The sequence below is a fragment of the Staurois parvus genome, unplaced genomic scaffold (assembly GCF_062004578.1).
Source record: "Staurois parvus isolate SC_StPar_1 unplaced genomic scaffold, SC_StPar_1.0 ptg000102l, whole genome shotgun sequence".
Lineage (NCBI taxonomy): Eukaryota > Metazoa > Chordata > Amphibia > Anura > Ranidae > Staurois > Staurois parvus.
The window spans coordinates 6,492,675-6,515,135 of NW_028317898.1; the positions used below are offsets into that span (position 1 = coordinate 6,492,675).

General features: G+C 41.6%; 1 protein-coding gene across 1 annotated transcript in view; it reads left to right on the forward strand.

Moving 5' to 3' along the window:
* The first annotated feature begins 7,467 nt into the window (after nucleotides 1-7,467).
* Nucleotides 7,468-22,461, forward strand: part of DZIP1L (DAZ interacting zinc finger protein 1 like) — a 35,754-nt gene continuing 20,760 nt past the window's right edge. The window contains exons 1-7 of the mRNA XM_089671254.1: nucleotides 7,468-8,039; nucleotides 12,603-12,687; nucleotides 14,202-14,326; nucleotides 14,995-15,147; nucleotides 17,302-17,433; nucleotides 19,503-19,565; nucleotides 21,403-21,543. Coding sequence (XP_089527380.1) covers nucleotides 7,527-8,039; nucleotides 12,603-12,687; nucleotides 14,202-14,326; nucleotides 14,995-15,147; nucleotides 17,302-17,433; nucleotides 19,503-19,565; nucleotides 21,403-21,543 — 1,212 coding nt within the window. The 5' untranslated portion in view covers nucleotides 7,468-7,526. The remainder of the gene's footprint in view (nucleotides 8,040-12,602; nucleotides 12,688-14,201; nucleotides 14,327-14,994; nucleotides 15,148-17,301; nucleotides 17,434-19,502; nucleotides 19,566-21,402; nucleotides 21,544-22,461) is intronic.

Below are 22,461 nucleotides of genomic sequence, written 5' to 3' on the forward strand. Positions count from 1 at the left end.
CCTTCGGATCTGGTATGGATATTAAGGGGGAACTCCACGCTGAAATAAAAAAAAACAGCTTGGGGATCCCCCCAAAATCCATACCAGACCCTTATCCGAGCATGCAGCCCGGCAGGTCAGGAAAGGGGGGGGCGAGCAAGCGCCCCCCCTCCTGAACTATACCAGGCCACCTGCCCTCAACATGGGGGGGTGCTTTGGGGAAGGGGGGCTCCCCCCCCAAAGCACCTTGTCCCCATGTTAATGGGGACAAGGGCCTCTTCCGTTATTGGGATAATTGGTCAGCCATTTTTTGGGATTTTAGCATATTTTGTTTACCAGTAAAGTTGAAAATTTTTTGTTCCAAATTTACTGATAAAAAAAATGTGCCAAAATCCCGAAAAACAGCTGACCAATTAACCCACTAACGGCCCGAAAATCGTTCGATTTTCTTTTCGGCAGAAAAATCGGCCGATTTTAGACCCATCTATGGCCTGCTTTACATGGGTCTAAAATCGTCCGCAAAAAAAAATCGGCTGATTTTCAGCCCGTTAGTGGGTTAATTGGTCAGCCATTTTTGGGGATTTTGCAACTTTTTTTAATTGGTAAATTTGGAAAAAAATTGGCCGATTTTGCAGATCGGCCGATTTTAGCTGCAATGATCGGCAAATTGGCTGATCTTTTAACAGATAAATAATCTGCACATGAGCCATGGCCTGCAAGAAAAAGAATAAAAAAAAAGAATAAGAAAAAGAAAAATGCAGGCCTTAGATGGGGCGAAAACTGACCGTGTTAAAAAAAAAAAATCGGTTGTTCAATGGGCCGACGTTACCACCAATGGCAAAAAAATTGTTCGATTTTCGCCCCATCTACGGCCTGCAAATATAATAGCGAAGTAATTACTTCTGTCCCTGCAGAGAGCTGCGCTATTATATTTGACATTAAAAAGTATAAAGGTTGCAACATTGTATCTATTTGTATCCGAATAAAAACATCTATATCCGGAATGGATACAAATGGATACAATGTTGCAGTCTCTATACTTTTTAATGTCAAATATAATAGCGGAGCTCTCTGCAGGGACAGAAGGAATGTTTCAGCTGTCATCGGGGTTTCCCACTGACAGCTGAATTTTAAATTATTTCCGTGAATTAAATAAATAATAAAAAAAACAGCGTGGGTCCCCCCTCTCATCCTTACCAAGCCCTTCAGGTCTGGTATGGGTATTAAGGGGGAACTCCACGCTGAAATTTAAAAAAAAAACAGCGTGGGTCCCCCTCAATATCCATACCAGACCCTTATCCGAGCATGCAGCCCGGCAGGTCAGGAAAGGGGGGGGACGAGCGAGCGCCCCCCCCCCTCCTGAACCATACCAGGCCACATGCCCTCAACATGGGGGGGTGCTTTGGGGCAGGGGGGGCTCCCCCCCCAAAGCACCTTGTCCCCATGTTGATGAGGACAAGGGCCTCTTCCCCACAACCCTGGCCGGTGGTTGTGGGGGTCTGCGGGCGGGGGGCTTATCAGAATCTGGAAGCCCCCTTTAACAAGGGGGCCCCCAGATCCCGGCCCCCCCCCCTACGTGAACGAGTCTGCGGTACATGGTCCCGCAGACTCCTTCACAAAAAAACTAAGTGTGGTGTAAAAAAAACACAGTACAGGGTCTTTGACAAGTCCTTTATTAAAACAATGTCCCCCGAAGTAGATCCAACGTCAATCACGGTGGCGGCGGCAGGGACCCGAAAAAAGAAAAAAAAAAAAGGTTCCGCTCCCGTCGGAGGCTCCCAGCCTTGTGAAGAAGAGGCTAGCTGACAGTTCTTATATAGGTATGGGGCGGGGCCAGCCGGGCACATCATCCCCGCCCCTTACCTATTTGAGAAATGTCACCCTGTCTCTCCGCTGAGGCTAACTAGCTGAATGCAGGAGACAGTCTGACATTTCTTATATAGCTATGGGGCGGGGCCAGCCGGGGACATCATCCGAGTGACCCGCCCCATGTCACATGCTTGCTGTTCCTGGCTGGCCCCGCCCCATAGCTATATAAGAAATGTCAGACTGTCTCCTGCATTCAGCTAGTTAGCCTCAGCGGAGAGACAGGGTGACATTTCTCAAATAGGTAAGGGGCGGGGATGATGTGCCCGGCTGGCCCCGCCCCATACCTATATAAGAACTGTCAGCTAGCCTCTTCTTCACAAGGCTGGGAGCCTCCGACGGGAGCGGAACCTTTTTTTTTTTTCTTTTTTCGGGTCCCTGCCGCCGCCGCCGTGATTGACGTTGGATCTACTTCGGGGGACATTGTTTTAATAAAGGACTTGTCAAAGACCCTGTACTGTGTTTTTTTTACACCACACTTTTTTTTTTTGTGAAGGAGTCTGCGGGAGCATCTACCGCAGACTCGTTCACGTAGGGGGGGGGCCGGGATCTGGGGGCCCCCTTGTTAAAGGGGGCTTCCAGATTCTGATAAGCCCCCCGCCCGCAGACCCCCACAACCACCGGCCAGGGTTGTGGGGAAGAGGCCCTTGTCCTCATCAACATGGGGACAAGGTGCTTTGGGGGGGGAGCCCCCCTGCCTCAAAGCACCCCCCCATGTTGAGGGCATGTGGCCTGGTATGGTTCAGGAGGGGGGGGGGCGCTCGCTCGTCCCCCCCCTTTCCTGACCTGCCGGGCTGCATGCTCGGATAAGGGTCTGGTATGGATATTGAGGGGGACCCACGCTGTTTTTTTTTTTAAATTTCAGCGTGGAGTTCCCCCTTAATATCCATACCAGACCTGAAGGGCTTGGTATGGATGAGAGGGGGGACCCACGCTGTTTTTTTTTTTTTTTTCTTTTATTGTGGACCTTTATTTTTACATTCAGCTGTCAAAATATATATTATCTAGACCTTTGAAATAAGTAAAATCATTACAGAAATAATTATAAAGGATAAGAAACAAAAATAGAATCACTAGAACTAAGGAAATCTAGTTAGATTACATGAAGATATGCCGAGTGCTGTTTATTAAACACAATAGTCGCGAGCGAGTGCCGGCTCTCAGAGGTAATCCACAATCAGATTCACTATTAGTCAGTGGCTAAAAAGCAAACGCCCATGGCAGAAGTCTAAAATGTGTTCTGCACATGCTCAGTTGTATCTGCCAAAGACACTGCACGGGCTTCTAGATTTTTACTGTGTCGATTTCCTTGAAAAAAACGATTTTTAACACATTTTTAATTTTTTTGGAAATAGCAGATATTGTTTAAAGTGAAGTCCTGATATTTGGCAAAGCAAATTTCTAAGTGAACATGTCTCTGCAGTGATTTTTCATGGTTTTAGACTTGCTTCTTAGCAAGTCTGTTTTGTGAGTCTGATTTCGGGCGTGTGTCTCTTTGTGAATTAGATTGGGCATCTGCTTATGGGCTCTGCTCAATAGTGAATTAGGTTGCAGGGTAAAAAATGACGGACGCCCATGAAAATTGGGCTTAAGCCCATAAATATGCGCCCACGCCCAATAGTGAATCAGGGCCTCTGTGTCTGAGCAGTGATAGGCTGTATCCAGACAAGTAAATAGGAACCTGCGTCTGCAGTTAGATGCCCAGTGTGGCAAGGCTTTCTTTTTCTGTTTGTATTTTTTTTGCTGTTTTAAATATATGCACCGTGTGTTCACCAGACTTGTAAATAAAGCACAACTTTGTTCACCAAGAACCTGCTGTCGTGCTGAGCCTCTTTCACCGTGCTCTGACTCATCTAGGGGGTCAAGCACAACCTGATACTGGGCTAATCCCTCACAGTACATACAAATCCATAAAATTCCTTCTCCATTCATTGCCTCAAAATTTATGGACGTTTGATTTTGCAGATCATTAGGCAACACAGTTTTACTGATATATATACAGCTGTGTTCATGGGCTCACACAATACAATATAGCTGCATCCAGACCCATAAAAAAGCTAAACAATTTGTGGATTTGAACGCAGTCTACTTACATTTGTATGCATGTACTAAGAAGATCTTAGACTACATTCCCTCCAGCCTCCCATGTCTGATGTATTTAAACAAAGAAGAAATATTCAGGGAAGTATAAACAAACTTTAGACTTCATGTTCTCCTGTGTTTGAATATGCTTTCATTTATGTGCATTTCCATGTGTTCAGGTGTGTTTACAGCATCTAATCCATCCTTGGATACACAGAATTCTATGTTCTCTAAACACAGAGATGAGTGGAATGGCACTAGCACTTAGTTTGGATGAGAATCAGTCACTTTGGTAGAGGTTGCTTGCATCTTTAAAAAAATAGGACTATTTAATAGCACTTCTATTTTGCACATTCTGATATATTATAGAATTCTACTGATATATATTATATTGTTTGAGCTAACTACCTTACTGTAACAAGTTTTTATATGAAAACTTTTGATATTGGAGGATAATGGTTCACTATAATACACTTTGGGGTTTAGGTAAGCAATGTATTTATTTATTTTTTCTATGACCGGGTTTCTCATCCAGGTTCCATGGATCCTCCAGGTCTTCCTAGGGGTTCCTTGAGCAATGAGCATGTTCCGCCTATCAGAAAAGTTCCCACTGACACCCCGTAAGGGGGTAATTCTTCCCAATGTCCACAAGTGGAGGGAGCATTCTTCTCACTGACCATCACATTAATATATCATGATTTGTAAGTAGTCATTTTTAGCAGTGGTTCCTTGAGACCAGACCATTATTAGTTCCTCTGTGTTGAAAGACTGATCTAGGGAACCAAACTGGGTATAGAAGTTTATGCCATGTGTTCAGACTGTTTTCTGTGGGTTAGATATAATTTTTACCCTTTCTGTTGCTTTCTTAAATAAGAAAGCTTTTGTGTAGTTGTAACTATACTTTCAATCAAACATTATCTGCATTCTCATGAATACTGCTCCCCCTAATTAAAGGCAATGGAAGTGACCTGTTGGTTTGATGTTAGGGATGGAATTTCCCAGAAATCATTTTCAAATATTGCCAACAATGACTACAAACAGTCTAGTACACCTTTATTTGAATAAATGAGGCATGTTGTAAGCAGTTTTGCATGTGGCATATGTAGCTGAACATAATTGGATTCCTAATACACACTAGAAAAACTTTACAGGGTTGTTATAATGTATTGTTGTTGGGATATACTGACACCTCATGGACAATTTTGTGTTCTGCAGTCTCTTCTAGTATTGCTAGAAGTCATATAGCTGGGTACACATTATAAGAAAATCTAGCGAACAATCGTCCGGTTTTCCTCTATCTTTCACTGCAATTTTAACCCGAGGATGGTACTATATGTATGAAAATTCTCCGACGACAAAGTCTTTTTGTTTGTTTGATGTAGAGACATTGTAGTTTTGTTTATTGTTTCTGATTGTGCGCAGTTTTTCGTATCCAATTTTTCTCGTATGAAAACAGTACACATTAAACAAAAATCATTAGTTCTGTTCAGGTCCAATAAAAGTTTTGGCGTTTGTCCCTTTGGAAATTTTCACCTGGAAAAAATGGATATTTATAATTTTGTTTTTCTGAAAAGTGAACGAGGCAAATGCGTTTTACATGTATTACTGGTCACCTGCAAAAAATGTGTTACTACCACGCATATATGCGGCCCTGTTGCAACAACTTACCGTGCTGCATGGTAGCCGGCAGGGATTGGTACGCTCCCGATACATACTTGTGATCAGGAGCTTTCTGATCATTTTCAGATACAGAATTTTACTTCCAATTTTTCATTGTGTGTACCCCACTTTAGTCACATTCAGCTGGATTTGTTCTATAATGTTTCATTGTTGCTTATCCAATAGCATCTTCCATTTTAATGTGCACCTTCAAAAATACAGAAGATGAATGTGACTAACTGTTACTACCTATACCATAACCTGGATACTAATGTAATGACTTTGTATAGAAATATACAAAATGCCTTTGTATATTAAGTGTGTTCTTTTTGCTGTGAACAGATACTACTTGATCTGTCTATCTCGTAACATACGGGACAAATTTAAACACTTAGATAAACATGATGAAAAGCATAAAAAGCCATATTCTTTCATGGAAAATGTGTTAGGCACATCCACAATTGGAATGTGTTTATTTTTTATTTCAGTTTAATTGCATATAGGTGTTTTAAAGCTGAAGTTTAGCTGGAAAAAAAAACTTTGTTTCCTCTACAGCTTTAGTTACATTACTTACCTGTAATGAAGGGTCCTGCAATGTGCAGACTGCTGGATTCTGTAGAAATCTTCACTGCAGGGCAGCCCTCTCCACTTCTTGCTGCTGAACTCCCAGTGCTGTGGGGGTTTGGGCCCCTTTCACATGGGCAGAATGATTGGGTCTGCCTGTCCTTTTTTCAGGCAGGTTCAATCTTCCATTGCCCTCTGTGGAGCGGTAGATGTAAACAGACTTGTATCCATGAACACGTGCCTGCATCTAATTCAGTCAGATTAATGGAAAACAGATGGATGGGGATCCATTCACCATCTGTCTAGCGGATCGGATCAGATAACAGTCAGATGTAAACAGACAGGTGGCCTGATTACATCTGGCTGCCTATAGAGTAAAGCAGTCTGTGTCTGCTCTGCATAAGTGGAACAATCACAGACCTGTCATGCACCTGCTCAGTGGGTATCAGTGGTGGAGTCCACCCATGTGAAAGGGGCCTAACAGCTTTGGGTCTCCAGGCTCAGCTGCATGATCTATCAATGGGAAAGAGAATCCTGTGACTGATTAGACTCTCCCCCATTCACAGACTGTTATAGACAATATAATCAGTGAAAGGATTTTTCTAAGTGGAGGCTGCCTAAATGTACGCACGTTGATGTATGACATAACGCGTAAATGCATTAACCTAATGCTACAAAAAGCAGCTTTCAATAAGGCTGGCTTCACACATATTGTATATGTTGCGATAATGCATGTGTTTTAACATGTAACATAACAATGTATGGCAAAACACGGACCCCAACCCATTAAAGCAATACACATACCTTCATTGCAGTGCACAACAATATGATAATGCACTACTGTGTGTTTCTGTATGTATGCAAAATGTGAAAGAGAACCTGGTGATCCTGCTATGAAGCTCCCTGTTCAGACACTTCCTGTTAGAGGGTGATACTGTAAATGCTTTCCATTTTGCTTCCTTCATTGTGATCCTGTTACATGCTCCTCATATGGGGACTACAAGAGGCTATGTCGACACATATTGGGTAGCCATGATTCACTGTTGTCAGCAAGCTGGTCGCAAGCAGCTGACATCAGAGCGAGTGCATGTAGACAGGAAGTGGCTGAAAGAGACAAGCAGTCCTGTGATTAAAAAAAGATGGTGGTTTATGATGCACAGTGCTTTAGTAAACTAAATGGCATCTACTTAGGACTTAGATCCTTTTTAAGTGCAATTGCAGATTGTTGAACAAGAACCATTGATTCTGACAGTTGTATTAAATGTTTGATTTGCCAGTATGTGTCATTTACAGTTATGTTTTTTTACTTGCAGCCATTCCTCAATAATATATATTATCCTTTGACAAGTCTTCCTTCCAGCCCACGTTCCCTGAAGATGCCAGGATATATAATGTCCCCAGCTCAGTACCCATCCTTACCCTTTGTGCCACTGTCAGCTAAAGGCAGTCTTATTCAAACTTTTAGGTTCCAGTCACGTAGAGATGGCATCGACTGGAGGCGTATCAGTGCTATTGATGTGGAGAAGGTAGCACGAGAGTTGGATATATCAACATTACAGGAGAACATCAATTCCATTACCTTCTGCAATCTGGATAATGAAAGATGCCCATATTGTCAGAATCCAGTAGACCCCGTTTTGCTGAAAGTCCTGAAATTGGCACAGTTGACCATTGAATATTTGCTGCAGTGCCAAGAATACCTGAGCAGTACTCTAACACATCTAGAAGAGCGGGTTCAGGAGGCAACAAATGAACATCAGATGACTAAGGATGAGCTGGCCAAGCTGAATAATGAGTTGAAGAATGTGAAGGAAGAGAATAAGAGGAGGAAGAAGTTAATAGGCACTCAGCAGATGTTACTCCAGGCTGGAGCTAACAGTTATCATAAGGTATGGTCATCCTACCAGTCATATGACAGTTGAAAGACTGAGATTAATATCTATTTACTCTGAACTGGCTCAGGTTCTCTGCAGGAGATTGTGGGTTGGGACCCCTGTCACCTGCCATGCGGTTAACCTAATCAGGAGACACTTAATTTCACTGTTGGGTTTTTCTTTATTACAGACTATTTTTTCTTCTATTTACGATCTATCACATCACGAGGTGCAGGAAATCCCTTTCCCACAATCTGTTGTATCCCAAAAAGCAGGATTCACACAGACTAGAGGTCCAAGAGTTATGGGTAGTGTAAAGTCTTATTAGAACGTCACAACTAGTAAGGGAGCACGTGTCCACTAATCTGGGGTATCTTCATATAGTATTGATGTGAGAACTCTCTGTAGCAGCTTACCTGGTCTGAAGTAAGAGCAGGAAGATACCTAAATACACAAGATGGGAAAGCTCTTCTAAGGATATTTTAAGACTACTCTGCCAGGAGGCACAAAACACACAAAAGTTTCCAGCATATAGAGTTCTGCCTTAAAGTCTCATTGTACAGTGGACCATCAATGGCAGTGGAATAACATCCTTCAGGTATGGTTCATCGGTGTAGCCCTTCTCAGATCATCAAATCTAGCAGACAACTATAAAAGAGCACACAGGGGGACCCAAACACCTAGTGCATCACTGAAGGTTTATTGTATTAAAAAATACAGTAAAATGAATACCCACAAAGGTAAAATATGTATAGGCATTGTATAACACCAGAAGGGATTGCGTCCTCTGAAATGCGTCAGTAAATGTTTGGTATTGCACTAGGTGTTAGCATTCTCCTGTGTGCACTTTTACAGTACTCTGCCAGGAGAACTAATCCACTGTGTGAGCTGGTAAAGAGGCCCACATGGGCACCGAAACCCCATCCTGAAGCATGCATTCCCTATCTATTATGCTATTTTAGAGTCTAACTTTATTGATTTACTAAAGGCAAATAGACTGTGAACTTTCCAAAGTGCAGTTGCTCCAAAGCTTAGTAAATGAGTTAAAGCTTCCCTTTGTCAAGAATACCCAATCACATTAAAGGAAAATAGGGAAAACAGCATTTTTGCTTGCACATGATTGGATGATGTTCTGAAGCAACTGCACTTGCAGGGTGCAACTGCACTTTGCAAAGGGCACAGGTTAATAGTCTTTAGTAAATCAACCCCTAAGTCTTTCGGTGTTATGGACTTCACATACAAATATAGGCCAAGAAAAAATAGCAGTATTCCCTTACATGGCAAAAACTACAGTGAATATACAAATGTAGAAAATGGTAATGTTCATTACAAAAAATTGATACAATAAAAACGAACCAGTGGGTTCAATAGAGTAAATTCCAATACAATAGTTCATGGTTTACATACAACACATACACAAAGTGCAAATAACCTGACAGTCTGTGATGCATCAACTGGCAAAAAAGCTAACAGCTCAAAAGAACTCATATAGTGATGTTGTCCAGACAAAACCAATGCGTTTCGGAACTCATGTTTCCTTGTTCAGGGAATAAGCATGTCAGGTCCAAAACATAACAGGTTATCAGGAAAATATGAACAACATAGTACATGATATCACTTTAAGAATACATAGAAGAAAGCTCATTGCTCAAACACTTACAGATTGCATCATATCACATAGTGGATGACAGATATTTGTGAGAGATTGAATGGAAATACTCTCCGAGTAACACGTCATGGGGAGGGAAGGCAAGGACGCATCGATGCACCATCCATCAGCAAGGACCGCATAACAGCAGCCATTGAGGGGATCTATCAAGTATAATCATTGCCATAAATCAAAAAATGTATATATATCCTGCTTGGTATTTAACACAAAAGAATAGTATACTGTATAGCTCCCGTACATAAACTACTGATAATTATAATAAATGACCTGATACATCTACTTAGGTCGGGGTAACAAAAAACATGAGTTTTATTGTAACAATTATTTGTGATAAACATTACCATTTTATACTTCTGTATATTTACTGTAGTTTTTGTCATATAAAGTCCTAGGGGAATACTGCTATTTTTTTCTTGGTCTTTATACATTGGGATGTTGGCAAAAGCAGTCTAAACAGGGGACACTGTATCATATTTTTAATTTTTGTATCACATACAAATATATGGATCTCCTCATCTTTTGCAGTGGCTGCAGCATGCAAGTGTGTACTCAACAGAGTGAGCTGGTTCCTGGTCATGGGTTATAGTTGCAGGTTCCCAGCATGGATAAAGTCTAGTAGTCATCATGAAATCATGGTCTTGGAAGTTAGCCTGGCAAGTAGCTGAATGCAGAAGAGGAAAGGAATTAAAGAACATATGTTGTCTATAGAGTGCCTCTCCTGTATTATGCAAATTGTTCAGCTAACTATGGAGACTGTATTTTCATATTTACTGGATTTTATCCACGCTGGGGAACTCTGTTCAATAACACACCTGTATGCTGTTTGACTCTCAAGTGTATAAACAGCCACTGCAGAAAGTAAGGAGATTTATTAGCCTTTATGTGAAGTTATAACATTCAGAGACATGCAAGTAGGAGGGTTATAGATAGAGAACCCAAGCTCCAAGAAGGAGTATCAGTGCACATGTGGACCCCTTTACCAGCTAGCACAGTGGATCAGTTCTGGCAGAGTCATTAATGATTCTGCTCTGGGCGGATTGGCTTGGTTTACCAATCTGTTCATCAATAAACTTGACCAACTTTATACCACAATCCTACATTTTTAGTACATTAAAGTATAACTCCACTTTTGTTGAGAAAAAAACAATCCCTTCTGGATGATCTATGTACATTGCAGGGATTATAACAAACTTTGTTGCAGATTCTTACCTTTTGTCATACGTTTGTTTGTCTGTGTCTATATGCAGAGAGAATCTGTATGGGAGTGATTTTATAATTATCAATCAGCTGCTGCACCTGCAGGGCTCTAATGAGGACATTTGCAGGGTCTGCATCCCTTTGTATGTTAGTATCTAACCAAAAATGACACTTTCATTGCAGGGGATACCGAAAATCTGACTTGTATCTTAGTGCAGACTTCTGGGAAAATCAGTAAGCCAATCACACAAGCAGGAAAAGACATGATTTTTAATAACATTTAATTACAATATGACTTGTGCCACAAATATATACACTATATTATATTTTTCCCACAAAAGTGGAGTTACCCTTAACCAGTCAACCAGTCCTGTGATTTGGAACATATCAAGTCTAGTAAGATAAGTCAACTATTACATTTAATGCTTTCCAGGAACAATTGTATTTGTGGTGAAGATATTAAGTCTGCTCAATATATTCTGAGCTCTATACGATGCCATTAAAGTAGAATTCCTGGCTTTACCTAACTGATCTTAAAAAGGCTCCCTCCCCTCTCCTGACACCTATTCTGACTAACCTGTTTAACCCCTTGGCGCTGGCACCTCCCGGCCCTTTAAGGGTTTCAGAAGCCGGGAGGCTGGGCGGGGTTTTAGGGTCATGTGACCGCCGTGATTCACCGTCACAGCGGTCACATGATCGAGAAAGGTCCCGATCTAAAGAGGAAATTGGGACTTTTCCTTGAGTACCGGGCATGTGTGCTGGGAGCGCGCGCTCTCAGCACATATGTTTTTCTTAATTGCACAAAAATGTGCGGCCGCTCGGTGTCTAGGCCGAGACGCCAGGAGGCCGCACATTTGTGTGCGGCCAGCATGAAGAGGTTAAGAAAGATCTATACACTTACCTATTTTCAGGCCACTCCAGTCCTGTCATGTGATCTGTCCTATGTTAGTCAGTGGCAACTGCAGAGGAGAGTGCCGACAAGGGCTGGATATGCCTGAGAACAGTGACGTCACCCATAGGCTCTTATAGAATACCATTGTTGGTGCTCCCTCCTCCCCCCTGCAGCGGCTACTGGCCATGTTTGATTGAATTCCCACTGTAAAAAACAGTGAGCAGGCAGGATTTTGTTGACATGCACTGTCTCTTCTGCAATAAAATGTCCTTACCCGCCTGCTCGCCGTCTCCTCTTACACTGTAAACTGAGCAGCGCAACTTAGCTTACAGTCCCTGATTGCCAGGAGGATGGCTTCCTGCACATGCACAGCTCAGCTTACATTGCTGAACTGGTCTTCGAGTGCCGGAATGATGGCCTCCTGTACATGTGCAGGGGTGGCACCATCCCCTGATGGCCAATGAAGAGGTGACGGCGCAGGACTGTTGGACAGGTAAGTATTGGACTTTAGTTCACCTTTAACACTAGTCAGATAAAGCCAGGAATTCTACGTTCAGTACAGCCACATTTATCAAACCTCTCTCATGACTATAGTCTCTGGACCGAAATCCTAATTCTCACATCTTCTAAGCAGGCCTGTGGCTTCTTGTCATATGTATTTCCGAGCAACTTTCCTGCCATATTCTGCTTGTTGTAGGCAAGGCTGCAGTGACTTCTGACAGAAGACAACACATGAACTAGCAAATACATTTGTCTGCCTTTCTATAAACATCACAATATTCATATTGTAAAAAAAAAGTCATGTTCTTTCTGTTCACAGTGTCAATTATGTGACAAGGCCTTCATGAACTACTCCTACCTGCAGGGACATCTCCAGCGTAGACACCCAGAAGTCACTGAGATTGGTAACTTCAGCATCCATCACTTTTCTGCTTCTGTTTTTTGTCTATTGGTCACCACTGAGCTTCATAGAATACAATGCCTTGGCATGGCTATAGTATATCCAGTGTTTGTGTATGGCACAGATGCCACCTAGTGGTCAGTTACAATACTGTATCTACCTTTCACTCTAATAGGGAAAAGGCTGTTCATAAGGGAACCTGTACAGAGGGAGGGACACATGCAGGGATGTCATTAGACACTGACACATCACTTTTCCTGAGATTTAGGTGATATTTTCTTCTGTTTTGTGTGGAAGTAATTTGTTTACATATATTTGGAATCTGTTTTGCATTTACGGGCCTTGATTTTTGGGAGTTAGAGGGTAGTCTGATTAAAGAGTTATATTTATTGGATATAACTTCAAGTAAGAAATCAAAGTATGCCCTCTAGTGTATTAGCTTTAAATAAAATATTGTGAATATTTATTTTTATTATTTTTTTTTAGGCTTTCTTTCTTTAATTTTCACCTAGTGATACTGCCAGTAAGTCTGCTGTTTTTCAATAAAACAAGCTTTCCTGCAGATGTAGCAGTTAGCGGGTTGAGACAAACCATTTACAACTGATAGGGGTGCTTATAATGATCAGATTTTATTCATTTTTGTAAAGCCTTTATCCCAAACGAAAAAATAAATAATGCTGTAATTGCTTAAAAAGTGTGACCTGGGGTTTGGCTTCAATTTGTTAGTGTATCTAAATCTGCATCCAGCACTCCCCACCCGCAGACCGAGAATGCTGCTGTCCAAAGGTGTTTCTGTTGCTCTTTCATTCAGAGTGTAGGCACCTTAAGGCAAGAAGTATGTTACTGGCCAGATCACCAGATGCAAGCAGAGGGAAAAAAGCATAAAAAAAAGTAAACTAATACTGCCACCAATCATTGGTAAGCTGCAATATTTTGGTTTTGAGTTTAATATTGCTTTAAGTAAGTATTTTTATTAAAATGAAACAAGGGAACAATTTTCAGTGCCAATTGCCTGTGTTGGATTTCAAATCTTGATTTATTCTGTTCCATCTATTTTACTGTAACTAGTATAACATCAGCTGTCCTACATATTTTCTACTACTAAAGTGGAACTATACTCACTTCGATCCCAGCAATGTGGCATCCCTGAGCTCCCTGCCCAGCCTTTGACATCTTCGGGAGGCCAGCTTCCATGTCTTGATCATCGGCCGCTGTCATTGGCCGGGCAGGAATGAAGTCACTCCTGGTCATGCATGGGAGTTCAGTCTCTGCCGAATTTGTACAGTGAGTTGCTTGTGCGTGGCTCACTATACAAGGGTGGACAGACAGGTAAGTAACTACCATAGTAACATGTCTCTTCTGCCTTAAAATTCCTACCATTCCACTTCCACTTTAGGTTTGCTGTCTGTGAAAGTCGTGTTATCTTTGTACCTTGCTAATATCTTGTATTGAGGATTGTAGTGTTTGTGTACATCTTATGAGATAGTTTTGAATCTTTCTTGCTTTTGTTTGTTGCAGAGAGGCAGAAAAAGAAGCAGGTGGAACAGATGGAAGATGGCATTGAAGATCTTAAATACAAATTACAGAAGACTCAGTCTCAACTAAATGCAGAAAGGGAGATGGAACTTCAGCGAAGGATGCAGGTAATGCAAAATTTAAAGAATATTTATACTGGGAATAATTTAGGATAATGCCTACCAGCAGACTGAGAGTGTTAGCTAGTTTGAAGTCTAAGTCTGGATCTACAATTGCCTTTGCATAAATAGTCTAGGTCAGCCTTTCTCAAACTTTTTAACCTGCAGTAACCCTTAAAATAATTTTCTGGTCTCAGGGAACCCCTGCCACTATTCACTATATCTACCGCCTACCTTACATTAGTGTGGTGGCTAGTGGAAAGGATGCTCCTTCCCTTGGTAGTCAAGGGAAAGAATGGCCACCTTACAGCTTCCTAAAAGTTCATTGGTGTCAGTGGTTACATATCTAAGAGACAGACATTGCTCTCCTCTCAAGGAACCCTTACCAAAGTCTGGAGGAATCCTAGTTGAGAAAGGCTTGTCTAGGTGTTGGAAGAGGTCTTGCCATAGACACCAACGATGTTCTATGTGTATGTTTGACAGCAGTAACTATAAAATACACCCTCTTTCCCCATGGCTGGTGTCAGAGCTGGGTTAGGACTATGCACATACTTTGGCAAACAGTTATGGGCTGTTTTTGACCATATCTTTGTGCTGCAGTTCAGCTTTCTATTTGATCTTGGCTAAAATGTAGCTAAACTCAAAAAATAAATAAGGCCCTAATGTTCTCCTTTCAGGAGCTGGAGGAAATTCGCCAGAAGGAGGAAAACACCAAGAGAGACTATGAGAGATGGAAGGACGAAGAGCGAAGTAAGCTGCAAGATGAGATGGATAAACTCCGACAACAGCTCTTCTCTCAAATAGAAGATATTACTCTTAAAAATACAGCTGTAAGTAGAAAGTGGGTTTGCTGCCATAGAGAATGCTTTCTACCAACAGACTTTTGTATATAGTACTTCCAGATCTGAAACTGAGTGAGCCAGTTCAGTTAAAACCTATGATCCTCTGTTAGATTCCTGGAACTGTTTTAAAGGGACACCAAAAGCAGTATATGAATACTAAAGGATTAAAATTTTTATCTACTGCTTCTCAGGCCAAATGGGAAGCATTTTGTCACATACCTGGTTGAGGATGAGTTGATGAGAGGGCTTCCCTCACACCTATTGTCCCTTTTCCCCCCCAAGTTGATAAATGGGTGTAACAGGGCACAGAGTGGCATAGATTCCTGTTGGAAATCTGAGCCAGGAGACCTTGTAGGAGATGCAGAGCTGAAGACTGTGCTGCAGGAAAGCTGGTAGCTGTCAGGTGCAGGGTCTCAGATCTGTGGTCAGGCAGTCAGAAGTTGGCAACAACCGGACAGCAAAGGTAGAGAATTAGAAACCAGAAGTGGAGTCAGCACCAGGCCAAGGTCCGAATCAGGCAAGCAGGGAAGGCACTGAAACAGCACCTTCGAGTCACAAGACAGAGTCATCAACAGAGTTTCAGGAACAAGCGGAGTCAAACAGGATGGGTCAAAACACAGACGTAAAGACAGGATCATGTCACAGGCAGAAGGAGCTGACAACCTCTCAGCAATGGTCCTGAGTCTTGTAGTGCTTTAAATGGGCCACTGGATGCCAAAGTCTATTCAAATGTGCATGCACACACGCACACTATTGCTCAGACATGTGTGCATGTGCACGGGCACGTATAGATACTCACATGGCCCTGACACTTTGCACAGTTTTGTGGATTATTCTGTGTGCATGTGCATTTTTGGATTTCCTTGACACATTTCTACATAGCTGTCACTGCATCATGGAGAGTAAAGTTATCTATAGACTTAGGATGATAACCAATGAATGTGGCCAGTTTACAGAGGGTTAGCACTTTTTGTAAATGCCTATATTTTTTCCCTTCTGGGTTTTCTTGCCAGTCTTCTACAGATCTCCACTTTATTAACAAGCAGTATTGACTGAAACTAGTGTCCAGGTAAAAGTGATGGTAGTGTAGAAAATGATTCTCAGCATCAACAACTCTTGCACACCTTATTCAAGGGCAGCGACCATGCATTACAGCCATACAAAATAAATGGCTCAGATTGCACTGCAAAAAATCGCCTGTGATTTGAACAGGAATGTGGTGCGATCCCTGTAATGCCCCGTACATGCTATCAGTTATTTTTATGTTCATCCCAGCAGGCTGAATGAAAAAAAACTGACAGATCACTGTACTAACAGAAGAGGTATTAGTACAGCTATCTCCTCCGCAGTGCTGCTGTGTTCTGATAGGGGGGCTGCTCCCCCTCACCCGAGAAAACACCAGTCAGCACTCGCAGCCATTCGCTGAGAGCACTGATTGGAGGCCAATTGACAGACCTTTTTCGGTCACGCCCCTTTAACAGAAGCCAGACGGATGTCCATCTTCTGACGGACAAGCTGCCATACACACGGGCCAAATGTCGGCTGGTTTGTATTGAACCATCCAATACCTTCCAATATTTAGCCCATGTGTACGGGGCTTAAGGCTTAGCTACTGAAATGCATAAGCGCATTATCTGCACTGGTTTCTATATTGTGAGCCAATAAAGAAGTAGTTTATTGATGATTTTCTGTGTTGGCTTTTCCTTTACTGTGGTCCGCTTCCTTTAAGATGATGTGTTTTAGAAAATAAAATGGTGACAACCAAAAGCATGGTAAGGGGTTTCCAAGAGGAGTGGATAGGACTGTCTGTGGAAACTATACTTGGACAAAAGTGAGTCCCCATACCATTTGGAATGACCGATTTAGAAGAAGTTTTTTTGTGAGCTAATTTCTTCAGAATGAGCTAATGAAAAGATATTTCCTTGAACTCCTAATCTTTTATATTTAATGTTTTCCATACATAGCTCTTATCCTAACAGACACAATGTTTGAGTCTTTACAGCAGATCTTCTGAGCTCTGGCAGAAAACAGTTGTGCAATTCAGTTATGAACCAATCAGGAATATGATAGATAGGTGTCATAAATCATGTTGTTTTAAAACTAGTCTAATACAGCATTGTTGTACATTTCATTATTTATTAGAAATTTCAAGAGATGGAGTCTAAAAAAATCACATCCACCAATCTTGGTGAGCTCTTGGATGAAGAAGAGCGACAGGAGCGTCTGAAACTACAGAAGGAGATACTGAACATGAGGGAGGAAAGAGAGAGACTGGTAAATATCTGAGGAAGGGGTAAATCATGGTAATCAATTTGTTTAATGCAGAAACAGTTTCCCAGGCAAACAAGTCATGGGATCCGGGCTTCTGCTTGTATAATTTATTTATCACAGAAATTTTTAGCAATTAAAATAATATTAAACATTTAGGCAGAAAAGGCATTTTTCCCTTTAGCTCAACAGTACTGTGAATTATTGCCATTTCCTTTATTATTATTTTATTATTATACAGTATTTATAAAGCGCCAACAGTTCACTCAGCGCTGTACATTACAATGGGGGACAGAACATGCGACAGTACAGTAACAATACAATGCGATACACGAGGGGTTCGAGGGCCCTGCTCTTTCGAGCTTACAATCTCGGAGGGAGGGGATAGTGGTACAGGAGGAGATAGCTGTGGGGGATGGAGTGATAGGAGGATTGGAGGAGGTCGGCAAATTAGCAGGGGGTGGGGTAGGCTTCCCTGAAGAGGTGGGTTTTCAGGGTGTGCCTAAAGGAGAGGAGAGTAGGTGATAGTCTGATGGGTTGGGGCAGGGAGTTCCAGAGGATGGGTGACACCCTGGAGAAATCCTGGAGGCGGGTATTGGAGGAGGAGACCAGGGAACTAGAGAGAAGGAGGTCTTGTGAGGAGCGGAGTGTGCGTGCTGGGCGGTACTTAGATATTAGGTCGGTGATGTAATTTGGGGCAGTATGGTGGACAGCTTTGTACGTCAGTGTTAGGATTTTGAATTTGATCCGGAATCGGAAGCCAGTGGAGGGATTGGCAGAGGGGGGTGGCGGAGATGGAGCGGTTGGAAAGGTGAATGAGTCTGGCAGCCGTATTCAGGATCGACTGAAGCGGGGATAGCCAGTGGCGAGGCAGGCCAGTGAGGAGGGAGTTGCAGTAATCGAGTCGTGATATGATGAGGGAGTGGATGAGCTGTTTAGTGGTTTCTGGTGTTAGGAACATTCGGATTTTGGCGATGTTGCGGAGGTGGAGTCTGCATGAGTTTGTTAATGATTGGTCTTGGGGCTGGAAGGATAGGTTGGAGTCCAAAATGACACCAAGCACTCGGCCCTGTGGGGCGGGTCCGATAGTGACATTGTTGGATGTGATGGAGAAGTCAATGGGGGGTGGGGTCCGGGCTGGGGGGAAGACTAGGAGCTCGGTTTTGGAGAGGTTCAGTTTTAGGAAGTGGAGCGACATCCAGTCTGATATGTCGTTCAGTAGGTTTGTGATTCGGGCGGAGACTGAGAGGGTGAGGTGGGGGGTTGAGAGATAGATTTGTGTGTCTTCGGCATAGAGGTGGTAGTTGAAGCCGTGAGAGTGCATGTGTTGGCCAAGGGAGGAGGTGTAGATGGAGAAGAGAAGGGGTCCAAGGACGGAGCCTTGAGGGACCCCAACAGAGAGGGGGAGTGAGGAGGAGGTGGTAGCATTATAGGTAACGCTGAAGGAGCGCTGTGATAGGTAGGATGAGAGCCAGGAGAGAGCGGAATCTCTGAGGCCGAGGGAGTGTAGTTTTTTGAGGGGGAGGGGGAGGGGGTGGTCGGTATTCAAATAAATATATATTTTTTAACACTTTTATGGTTTTGACTAAATGACATACAGTAGGTAGCTTCTGTCACTAGAAAATGATGCTGCAATTTTAGGTTTTACCCACAGTGCTACTTGCAGGTTTAACAATGGCGTAACCAGAATGGTGAAATCCTCCTAAACTCCCCCTCAATGGCTTAGTTGTTAGCACTTCTGCTTTGCCTTGGTTCAAATGCCATCCAGGACACTGCATTGAGTTTGCATATTTTCCCTGTATATATGTGGGTTTCCTCCCACACTTAATGACATGCTGGAAGGTTAATTGGTGCAACTGAATTCCCCCAAGTTGGCTGTCCAGGGAGAAAAGTGCTACAGAACTACAAATTAAATTAAAACTAAACCACATGTAATTAGCTTATGGTGAAAAGGGGAGACAAGCATATACAAACCTATGACTCCTCTATTTCACAGTGGGCTATAGTGCCTTGCTTGGTGCATTCATAAATGGTGGGAACTGCTTCTCAAATATCATAACTTTTTGTTGTTTTAGAGCATGGAATGGAAAAATAAGTTAAAGGAAATAAAGAAAGAACACAAGTCAGAAAAATCAGAGGTAAATAATAGTAATAATAATAACAATTATTACATGATATGTTTTGTTTTAGTATATACAGTAATATAGATGAACCTGTTTATTTATCATGGTTTTTACTAGGGATGTCTGATTTGTGAGTTATTAGCTTAGATGGGGTGATAAAAAAGATTGTGGGTTCACAGGTCAGCCCTGTGACCATGTCATCTCATAATTTGGGGTCTCAGTATAATGACACTTTGAGGATCTATGTTAAAGTATGGTAGTACACTGATACCCTGAAGCAATCATTCATACTTTGTATTTGTTAATGGGAACATCAAATCAGCTTTTGCAAGATGCATTTCCTGCCCTACCATAAACACATAGAGTTCCATTTGAGTTCTCATTTAATTGATTTTAAAGTGAATGAAAAAGAACATGATTTTTAATGCTCCTTTGTAGCTACAGGCTTAACCTTTTATTTTAGATTTATGACGACTCATATTCATTACAGATGCTGCTTCCACAGTGTGCCCTGGTTATACACTTGATGTATCTAATAGATGGTGGATCTAGCAATGATGAGCCATGGGTATATCTTATGGTTCAGGATTTCTGCTGTTATCGCATAGACATTCTACAACTACACTCTACTGTCTCCTAAGCAGTAATGGGGAATAGTCCAACATACACTAGATAATACATTTGCAAGTTGTGTAAAACATGCTCTGTGATCAGATGGTCCTGGTATTCAGATCAGGTCACTGCTCTGTCCCTCTACCTCATCCAATCAGAGAATACTTAATAGTCATTAAAAAATACAAGGCTTTCTCTAAATGGTGGCAGTGGCAAGCGGGTGACCCCCTGTAGTTACCATGCAGTTAGATAGTCATTCAGCACTGGAACCAGAAGACTGCTGCTATCACCGTAACATCAGCAACTGCTACAGTAAATTGAAGCTTACCCAAGGATTGCACAGATATGTGATATTCATACCTACTTTAGCCCAAGTTGGACCAATGTAACTATGCTATAAAAATCATACCTAAACCTGAGCTTTAAAAAATAAGCATCATTTTAATGCTAGGCCTACAGATATATAATATGCTAGGAAACAACGAATTGGACTAAAGTATATACCTACCTGAATGTCAGGGGAGATCATGAGACAGAAACTTTCTTCTGACAAGCTTGATATGTTAAGGGGGATTGAAGCTGATAGTCTTTGCATAAGTATTGACAACAAGAAGCTCTTTCAAATTAAATACATAATCATGTCTTGAGATCCCAACCTTCTTATAGTTCTTGAACATTTTAAGCTGGGTATACACTAGTAGAATTTCATTTGACATTTTTCATTGTAAGAATATTGAAAGAACGTTTGTTCCCTTTTCCAATCATTACCAATCCGCATTCATTTTCAACCACAGTGACAAAAAATTTAGTAAGAGCAGGATGCAAAATGTTTCTTGACTGTACAAATTTCTTACAGTGTATATGGTTTTCGTTTGGTAAAGTCATTTCAAAATTGACTGTTAAAAGCAAACAAAATCTTGAACTACTTTCAACATTTGACTGTAAATTTTTGTATGAATTTTCATTTGAAATGCTACTAATGTATACCCTGCTTTACTAAGACCCATTTCTTTCCTTATATTTCCTGTATTTGTTTGAAATACAGTATGTTACAAACAGACACAGAGCCCACAATCAACTTTATTGACTCAGTATTGTTATTTGGGAACCCCAAAATATAATAATAAAAGCCTAATTTTGAATGAAAAGATACACTTTGGTAATGCATACATTATTCAATATTCATAGTCAAGATATTTCTGTACGTATAGCAATGATATTGTTGTCTTGTGCTCTGCAGCTTCTAAATGAAAACAGCAGACTGAGAGCATCCTTGTCTAATGATCAGAGGGCCAGAGATGAACAGTTCGAGTCAACGGTGCAGACACTGAACTCTACAATACAAAGCCAGAAGAAGCTCATCAAGTCACAGGAGCACAAGGTAAGTGCAGACTTCTTAGGGTACCTTGACTAGAATAATACGGTGCCTTGCACAAATATGACATCATTATATTAGACAGCATTACCTCATCATATTACAGTACATTCCTAAAACTAGATTGAAATTATTTTGCAAGCTAAGAAAATTTTCTGCAAATACATAAAAATACCTATTAATCCTGCTAGAATTTCTGGATCTATGAATCTTCCTGTGGACTGAACTGAAATGACAAAGAACCTTATCTTTCTTTCAAGCTATCTTTGGTATACTTCTAATCCCCCCATCCTTTCAATGGAGATGCTCAAAGGAAAATGCATTTGTAGTGGGTAGCAAAATGGCTTGGTGGTTAGAACTTCTGCCTTGATCTGAATCCCAGCCAGGACATTATCTGCATAGAGTTTTCATGTTCTCCCTGTGCGTACGCAGTTTTCTTCTGGGTGCTCTGATTTCCTGACACACTCCAGATATACTAGCAGGTTAATTGGCAACTTTGAATTGGCTCTAATATGTGTATGTATACATGTGAGTTAGGGACCTTAGATTGTAAGCTCCTTGAGAGCAGAGGCTGATAGGAATGTACAGTATGTAAACTGCTGTCATTGCTATATAAATAATTGAGGAGAGGATGACAGTATGGCTTCTCTATAGATGCAGTACAGTAAGTGTTGTCACCCTAGGAGAGGATGTGCATTAACAGCAAGTTTACCAGATGAAAATAAAGGAAAAAGCCTAAAAAAACCAAATGTTGCCTCTAGACCTAAAGGGCGGATGAGCTGCAGTATATTACATTTTGTGCTTGGGTTTAGATACTTTAGGCTTGTTTAGCAATCAATATGACTACATGGTCATTCCTGAATTTAAGGATTGTGCCAGCTATGGAACTTAAAGCGATTGTAAAGATTCCATTTTTTACCTGCT